The sequence below is a fragment of the Lonchura striata genome, chromosome 2 (genome assembly GCF_046129695.1).
Source record: "Lonchura striata isolate bLonStr1 chromosome 2, bLonStr1.mat, whole genome shotgun sequence".
Lineage (NCBI taxonomy): Eukaryota > Metazoa > Chordata > Aves > Passeriformes > Estrildidae > Lonchura > Lonchura striata.
In genome coordinates this window covers 96041648-96051396 of record NC_134604.1, presented here as the reverse complement: position 1 = coordinate 96051396, position 9749 = coordinate 96041648, and the positions used below count along the sequence as shown (strand labels likewise).

General features: G+C 36.2%; 1 protein-coding gene across 1 annotated transcript in view; it reads right to left on the bottom strand.

Annotated features, from left to right (window-relative positions):
• Window positions 1-2754: 2754 nt before the first annotated feature.
• STS (steroid sulfatase) overlaps window positions 2755-9749 on the bottom strand; it is a 107112-nt gene continuing 100117 nt past the window's right edge. The window contains exon 11 of the mRNA XM_077781587.1: window positions 2755-4557. Within this exon, the coding sequence (XP_077637713.1) occupies window positions 4175-4557 (383 nt within the window). The 3' untranslated portion in view covers window positions 2755-4174. The remainder of the gene's footprint in view (window positions 4558-9749) is intronic.

Below are 9749 nucleotides of genomic sequence, written 5' to 3'. Positions count from 1 at the left end.
GCAATGCCATAGGGAAGGGAAATGACAGAGAAGATGAAAAGATCTGTCCTAAGCACAGAACTATTATGTTCTAATGCAAGTAAAAACTATTATAGTAATGTATGTCAAAACCACAAATTGAAACAATTTTTAATAAACATACTTTAATAGAACATATAATTTTTGTAGCTATGCTCGCACTCTTCTTTTTTTTTTCCATTTTTTCCTATATCAAGCGATATCTTAAGTGAAATTTTTCACATTGTCCACATATCCAAATACCCAGATTTCTCATTACTACGGTGTGAAATAAACGCTTGCTGGCAAGTGATGATTCTCACTGACCTGTGAAGTATACGGAACAGATTCTCTTAGTTCTCTGCAAACTTTCAGTTGGGTTTAAGTGAGCTGACACCTCTCTCCAAAGCTCCTATTTTTCCTTCTTTTTTTTACTTTTGATTTTTCTAACCATAATTGGAGGCAAGTCAGGACATCTCTATATTTAAGAGCTGAGAACCTGTGACATCCAGTCCCTGAGGGAAAAACATTATTTATTATTCCATGTAGCTTTCGGACTGCTAAAAAAGAGAATAAATATAATTATAAAAATGGGGCTTACAACTTTTCTGAATCCCAAGTGTGTATCTTGCTTAGCCATCTATTCTCTCTCCTCCAGATCACAATCCCACATGTGCTAAACTACACACAGAACCCATCTGCAAACCTCAAGTTAAGGGTATCACCTACTGCCTCATACAGGGGGATCTTCTGCATCTTATTTTTCTAGTTTTTAAATTGTGTCTTCTATAGAGAAGGTACTAGAAAGTTCACCTTTACCAGCTCACAACTTTCAGCATTTTCTGTTCTTTCAGTATTCCCAGCAGTTCGAGAAATACTGTTTTTCTTTTCTCAGTGCAACAGAGGAACTGAGAAATGAGTTAAATGACTCGCTCTGGGCTGTACAGGGACTCTGTCACAAATTAGGATATGATACTGTTAAACAATACTGTAGAGGAATACACTACCCTCTGAAGCTGAACTCCCTGTTTAAACTGACATATCTTATAAACAGGTACCATGCTACAAGAGCAGTGCTCATTAAATGACAGATTGAAAGTCAGTTTCCCAGTATCAGAGCACCACATTCTCCTTGAGCCTTCCTTGTTAGTAGGTTGTGAATCACGTATATCTTGTCAATAACCTGTTAAAAACAAAAGTTTTCCTTGTTAGATCAGGCAGTACCATTACACAAATGTTATATTGTCCTTCACATTTTATTTTGCAGATAAACAAGACTACTTTAATTACCCTTATCTGACACACCATCTCCAGAACGGAAGGTATAGTACTGAAAGGTATAATACAGTTGCAATCCAAGGAAGGTTTATTTTAGGTATTAAATGAAATGGTATTAACATAGAGTATGAAAAATACTGCCCTGTTCATACAGAATAATTCTTGAAGGAAAAATTGTAAGAATGGATTTCAGATTTTACTGCTTATGTCAAAATATTAAATGTTGTACTAAATTATATTTTGTAGAATATAAAGTTTGTGCCACAAACAAGAAATATTTCATATTATTTCTATTAAACAACATCCAGGTATATTTTAATTACTTATATTTCATAATGCAAAGTTAATTCTTGTTGGATCTTAAATAAGCAGGAGGTTAGAAGAGTCAAACAGCCCTACAAGTTAAATTTTATGACAAAGACTACTTTTCATTTTCTGATTGATTAGGGCAAAATAGCCATTACAATCAATATGACAAGCAAACAGAAGGTCTGAGTGGCAAATAAATAGATGCAAAAATATTTCAGGGGTGTGGATATTTTAAGAAAGGAGATTAGAAAGAAGGCATTAAAAGCCCAGGGGGTTATGAAAAAACCATCATATTCAGTCAAGAAGAAATCAGAGCAGTAGAAAAGTCATCATTTTTGATACTTGATCAAGCAGCACAGAACAACTGTTGTACCTAGAAGAACAAAGAATTCTTGCATCTGCAAAAAAGATAGAAAAAGAAATAATAGCAACACAGTGTCTTCCTGATGAAAAAAAGTCAATGTGGGTGTCCTTGAGAATATAAATTGAGTACTCTGTAAAGGTCACAGGCCAGAAACTGTGGAAACAAAATAGATCTAATGGCACCAAACCCCTTGTCTAAGTTAGCACTGTATACCGAACATACCACATATTTCTTTTTCCATTTTCTTCAGGAGTACTTCTTTGAAAAGCTTTTGTGTCAGCTGTGGCAGAGCTGTGGGAGCTGGAAAAGCATCCCTCCACACCGCGGTGTTTCAGCACTCTGGCCACAGCTGGGCATGAGTGCTGCCCTTTGCCTGCAAGGAGGGAAATGCTGGCACCAGTGCCATGCCCCAGGGGCTTCTAGGGCCACATGGCGAGGACCAAAAATTTGGGAAGTATGGATCCTGCCATGACATTGAAAGGCAGCCTCTCTCATGAAACAATATTTGTATGCAAATTAGAGGTATTTTTCTTCCTAAGGTTATGTAGTACATCCAGTGATAAATATTGGTCATGGGGCTTTGCCTCCTACAGAGAATTTGTTGAAGACATAATTAAGATCATGAAAATACAGTGAAACATCAAAAATAGGACTTCAAGGAAAAAATACATTTCCTAGGAGAGGCTTCTGGGTATTGTGGAGAATGAAATTTTAAAAGAAACTGCAATGGAAAAATCAAATAAAGCCTAGGTTTTACAGACAGAGAAATATACCATTTATCACAATATATTTTAAAAGGAAAGGCTTCAATAGCTCACAAGAATTGGGTCACAACCTTAATGCTGGCTGACTGAAGCTACTGCATTACTATCATCACAGATCAATTTTGCCCCAAACAGATTTTAATACATTGTAATGTGGGAATTAACTGATGCTTTCTGATAAGGAGCAAGTCACCTTCTATTATCAGGCATCAGATCATTTTAGTGTTTTGCTGATATCTTCTTTTTGGCTCCAATATGCCAAAGAAAATAGTTTGCCTGCCTGTAGAATGGAAAGAAAATGTGTCTGAATAAGACAGAGATAAAAATGGATACAAAAATTAGCCCTCGAGGACAGTAGATTTCCCAAGACCTTGCTGAGAACTCAGAGGCAGTTATATTTGGCTGTAAGTACTCAAGCCCAAGATTATTTTCAGAAAATTATAGATACTATTCAGAGAGCTTAAAAGATGGCAAAGATATTTAAAGGAAGACCAAATTTTATTTATTTGTGATTACCTTCATAAATGGAAATTCTTCCATTGATTATGGAAGACAAATTGACATGGTATGACAAATAAGTAAAGGACAAAATTGTAGAATAATGTAAATTTGGAACTCATATACCAAGTATGGACCAAATATTTTCTTTTTTCAATTGGAATATGGTCTTAAGGGTGTGCCTATATCAGGGGTTGAAGGATTTATGCATATATATATATATATATATATATATGTACATGGAGACTTATGGTACACACTCAAGCACGTAGCTGGTACACTTGGTGTCCTTTTGAAACAAAGGCTGCTGCCATGCAATATGACAGCAGGGATGCTGGGGAGCATCATTTTAATATGGACACAAGGTCTTCTACTACCATAGCTCTGTGCACTTTTACAGCACATTCAAAGTTAGACTGTTGGCAGGCTGTCAGTTTTTTCATATTTGTCATGGCTGTTGACAGAGATCTGTTGCAAGTCTGCTCTTAACCTATCTATCAGTTACCAAATGACTGTCACAGGAGGACCTCTCCACTATTATCTCTCTGTTTGCAATTACTCACTGCTCTGTCCTACTAATGGATAACACTTAGTAAAAAGGACAGGAAAATGCACATTTAGTAGATGTGATTGACAGAACTGATAGGTAAATTCTTTGCTGTGTAAGACAAAAGCTCAAGCTGAAGGCCTAGGAAATTATCTCCCATATAAAATGCCTACAATTCTGCCCATATGTATGAGGATGGTAATGTGTCCTTCATGCTTGTGATAAAGACAGAGAAGGTGTGTCTTGCCTTCCCTCTCTTGTCACGTTTTCTTGACTGAAATTCTCTTCTACTGCAATATGTATTTGAAGACTGGTCGTCCACCAACACAACAAAACCTTCTGAAGGCTTGTACCACAAGTTCAAGTCAGACACTCACACTCTGCTGGTCCAGGTTCTGAAAGGGAATTGCAGCTTATTTATCCCAAATGCACCTGCAGTGGACTCCCTCCTGACTCGTAGTCACAGTAGCAAGACTGAAAGAGAGATGAGCAGCAGAGCTGGAGCCATGGCTTCCAGAGAAGGTTGTCCCATGACAGCTGGTTAGGAACAGCATGCAAGGATCTGGTGTGGTTGTCTACTGCTTGGTGTACGACCCTGAGGATTTTGTAGAAATGGCTCTCAGTTTCTGGAGTCAGTGGGACTTTCTCTTCAGGGTCTCTGGACAGATCGAAGAGCAGTGGAGGATCATGTCGTGTAATGAATCCTTCATGGCAGAAGCAAACGTGGGAATCATAGCAGCCATTGGAGTCCTCAGGACTGAAGTTTGGAGTGAAGAAGAAGACTTTCCAGACAGATTCACCTGCAATTTACAGCCACAAAACAGCTGGTGAGAAAGTGATAAAATTACAAAATGGAAGTTCCCTGGTCTTAGGAAACTCCACCAACATGGGAAGTCAGTCTTTTGGTAAAAAGACTGTACAGACAGTCTGTAACAGAAACTGCAGCATACCAAAAGACTAAAATGAGATTGAACAAAGAAAAAATAAGCAAAACATCATGATTTTCACGCTACACATATTTATGAAGTGACTATGATAATTTCATTCCCTTGGAAGAATTCTGATTAACCAAATTATAGAATACTTTAAATAACATTGGGTTTTACATAAACAGTGCTAAGAAGATTTGCAGAAATATATACTAAGTCTTCTTCAAGGCTTATTAAAATGTATTTTTGCCCCTTGACTGCATTTACCCACTGCTGGGCCCTCTCTGCTTCTCATTTTGCTTATCTAAATAATTTCATTGTTAACTTTTCCCTCTCTTCCTCTCTTTATTGTATTAACCTATTGTTCGCTGCCCCATGTGTTCATTGCAAACACCTGGATGCTCATTTTATTAAATGGGATGATATGAAAATGGCTGCTAAATTCTTGTCTTATGCTTCTATATGATTTTCCAAATATAAATTATATATAACATCTAGAGTAGCACAATTCTTAGGTACATTCTGCTTTGCAAAATAAGAACCAAAATTCTTCATTTATAGACTGGTCACTCTTAGTTTAATTTTCTGTGCACAGAAAACTGAACTGCCCATCCTCATGTAACTTCAGTTGGTATTTTCACTGTCTGAAAATCCTAGTTATTTCTTGGAATAAAAATAGACAAATATCAGTTGTTTCTTTCAAGAAGAACCCTCAAACAAGTCAGTGGAGGATCATAAAACAGTTAACAAGAAAGCTGTGAACAAAAAGTTGTTACTATTTTCCTCAAGTATCACAGAACAGATAGGAAAGGCAGAAACAGACAGAACATAACATCCAGGGAAGGACACCATCCTCCTACAGCCAATGCAGTATATAGTTCTTCAGAAATTGAATAAAGAATAATTAGAATAAGAAAAAATCTGTATTTTATTCTTAATAAAAGCAGGTTACTAAACAACTGAGATCTTATCAGATTAATTGTTCACTTAAGACTATAAAAACATTGGAAAACCGTAGCTATCAGTAATTTATATTTCTCAGCACCCTATTGTGATTTTTTTTTAATCACCTCAAGTTTTTAAATACTGTGTGAAAAATCTCTTTTTGGTATTTTGTTGAATTTTGTTAAGGCCACAGAAAGCTTGTTAACCTAGTAACAGACTTTCAAAGATTTATGTGTGCTGCAGTAGTTAATATTTATTAATCAATTTATCACTACAACAAAGTGGGTGGCACTAGAAAATGTAGGATGGGTAGAGCAGAGATAAAGTGGTATATGCCATGCTGTAACTACATCACACTCAGCTTTTAAAGAATCAAAACAGGTTTAAAGAGAAATGTTTCAACAGACTAAAGAGTCACAGGCTGCAGTTCTAGACTATAGCATGGATATAAAGGACATTAGGTGACCTTAAGATTCTTTACAACTTCTTCTATTCCACAACATTTTTCACATTAGAAGTGATTTTACCTTTAGGAACCAATTCAATGACAGAGCCTGGGGACTACAAGTTCACTTCGTCTCCACTTCAATCGGGGTCGGATAGGTGATGGCTATTATACACATTAGACTGGGAGAACCCTCTAAATGCTTCTTGGAAGTGAGCAAAGGGGATGGACTTTTAAAGGCTGAGTGACTTGCTGGCACAGATAATGGGACGTGGCAGGTTTTAAAAGGCTCTGGCTGTGAGAGCCACAATGGCACAGTCTTACTGGGAAAAAAATGAAAGGAAAATTAAAGGAAGGCAAAGCAAGATAAGGCCAGGTAGAATAAGATGGCATTCCTTCATCTACCTCCAGTAACATTTTGCAAAGTTGATCTAGTACTCGAGTCTCTTGTTTTCTTAGAATTAAAATAAATAAAATCAAATATTGTCACTTAAATTTCTTTGAACTTATGCACAAAACATTTCCCAGAAATATACCTCTTAGTTGCTGAGATTTAGAATTTTTATTCTGAAAAGGCATGTAATTCTGTATTAAGCATTGGTTCAGGCTCCTCAGACATGGTTAATTGGCAAGATGGATGATAAATAACATAAAAAGCCAAAGGGCTTGATTAATAAGTGCACTGTGTGCCATTGTAGACCATGCAACACTTGCCACACCTGAGAATTTGATTCACAATACTATAACAACTTGACAGAAGATCAGCAGAAAAAAATTATATGGCTACTAAAATGTCAGTTAAAAGAAATTCCAATAAGGCCATGCACATGAGAACTTTGTGGTCAAGCTGTCTTACCACACACTGGTCTTTCATGGTACATTTGTGCTGAATGACATTGAAAAGAACATTTTCAGACACTTTTTTTGGTGTTGATCATTGCAGCACCAGGTCAGCTGAAGGGCTTACAGATATCAATACAAAATTGGGAATTCCGAATTAATGGAAGTTGGTACAAGCAGCCCATATAAGTAAGAAATGGGGAAAGAAAGAGATAAGGAAGTTGCACCATGATTCTTTTTTCCCCACATAAAATAAAAACTTGTTTAGGTTCTGTTATATGCAGAGCATACAGCATGTTTCAAAATCATGCATGGGTTTGGGGACAAGGCATGCATGACATCATCTCATGTCTGAGTGACACTGCTAGTGTTCTGAAGAGCTGGTGGTACTTTATCAGATAAGCAGCTATAGAATGTCAGGAAACACTGAGCTCTGGGAGTGCAGAGCCTGTTCCTGTGCAATATTTATCTGTTGCACTGCAGCAGTGTTTCTGGAACTGCATGTTGTGTTGGAGAAGCAGCAGCAGGCTTTAAACACCTCTCTGCTAAGCATTATCAAAACTAAAGCCTGTCTCTCAGTGCCTGTGGCTGAGGAGCAGCCAGTGCAGTATTCCAGGAGGCATTAAGAACTGTCAGGCTGCTAATCAGTAGAACTGATGAACTGTATAAGGCACAATATTAAAAAGAGAGAGCTCTCAGTCTCTCAGCTGACATAAAATCTCATTTTGTCAGAAGGTTAACTACAAGGACCAAATTAATCTCCCAGTAATTAACAGTACCTGTGTTCTCCAAATAATCTGGATAGTAAACCCCTGTTATATAAAAAGATAACTGCATGTCTCTTCCACAGTGAAGTTAGTAGTAAAATTGTCAGGGCTTCCCGAAAGCTAAGTATATCAAGCCCCTTCTGAAACAGCAGGTAGGCTCTAAGCCTGCAGCACCCTTAAAGGTCCTGTCCAAGTGCTCCACAAATAATTTCAGTCCCATTTTTCTCCAATTCTCCAGTTCTGTGAGCTGCCCAATAAGTTTGCTCTCAGAATACCTCTTTCCTTTAAATGTAAGAAAAAAATCAAAGAAGTTGTACTGCTAAATAACTTCAAATTAAGATAGGTTGCCATTATTCCAAGCAAATCTGCTATGAACATAGTTGTTCAGTGTTCAATCTCCCTAGAATGCTCCTTGTATTATCCTTAACCCAGCTATTTATCCTCTCACACCGACTGGTTGCTCCAACAGACCAGTGGAGGCCTTGAGATTAAATATAAGTTACTCAGTAAGATATATTAATATATTCAAGATGAAGTGACACACTGGATAGGGATGCCATCTCTGTTATAAAAACACCCTTCTTAATCATTGATGGCAAACTGTGTTTTCTGATAAGCAGTTCTTGACATGAATAGAAGCTATTGTTGGGTTATTGCCTGGACTTCATTTTCACTGAATTTAATCGATGACAGTAGCTTTATAGGTTTGCAGCTACTGTAATTTCCTTTTCATATATTATTGTGTTCCTTCTTTCTGTAGAAGAACAAGTTAAACAGGGCTGTTCTCCACTGTACATTGGGGAGCTAGTCCCTGCTTGATTTCAGATGCCCATGAGGAGAGCCATTTGGATGCAGCAGACCAACCTAAACTGAGACAGACTTTTCTGTCTCAGATGTGCTCAGTAGCCATTGTCAACTCCCACAGTCTAACTCATGCTTTTCAACATTTCTAGACAGTAGCAGGTGAAAACTGCAACTCACTTGAAAATTACTTTCTTTAGATAACTCTAAAGTTCTCAGCTAATCTTATTCATAGGAGATATCACATATATTCAGCTCTTCAATAATTTAACAATGTAGAAAAGGCTTCAGTCGTGAAATTCTTGTAGAACTATATATAGAACTATATAGAGACTATAGAACTATATATAGAACTATGTATAGAACTATATATAGCAAAGGCAATACCATTTGGTTACTATAATGAAATTATACATATTATTTTTATTATACATATTATTTTTATGACTATGTGCATTCCTCAAACAGCTAATAAAAATATGCCATTTGAATTTAAGAATTTGTAACTTTATTGTTCCTACAATGGAAATTACTTTTTTAAAAATATCTATATATCTATATCTATCTATATCTATATCTATATCTATATCATCTATATCTATATCTATATCTATATCTATATCTATATCTATATCTATATCTATATCTATATCTATATCTATATCTATATCTACATCTATATCTATCTATATCTATATCTATATCTATATCATCTATATCTATATCTATATCTATATCATATATATATATATATATATATATATATATATATCTGTTTTTAAGTGTCTGGGTATCTTAAGGCATTATAATGTTGTATCAGTCAAAAGACAGCACACCATGTCCCAGTGTAGGTGGAGAATAACTGAGTGATATTCAAAGACACAATGTTGGTTTACAACAATCTCTTGTTGCTAGAAGAGGCTTGCATGAAGTACTGTGCAGAATTTAGAGTATTTGTGTGAACCCCATGAAAAAAACAGCAGTAGCAGTGATTTTAAAATATTTGGAATAAATCCTACAGTATCCACTAAACCAGAAAGGAGTGCACATTCCTGAATTTCTAATAATCTTACTGAGCAACTGCTGCAGGAAAAATACAAGACACACTGAAACCATGCCCAGACTGCTGAAGACAGAAATCTCATGACTGAGTTAATTTTCTAGAGTAAGTGCTGTGGTATGAGAAATTCCACTGAATTCTGTTCAAAAGTCAAGATTATATGTTGAATTGTAGTAGATGAAAAGAATTATTTTCCTGAATTCTT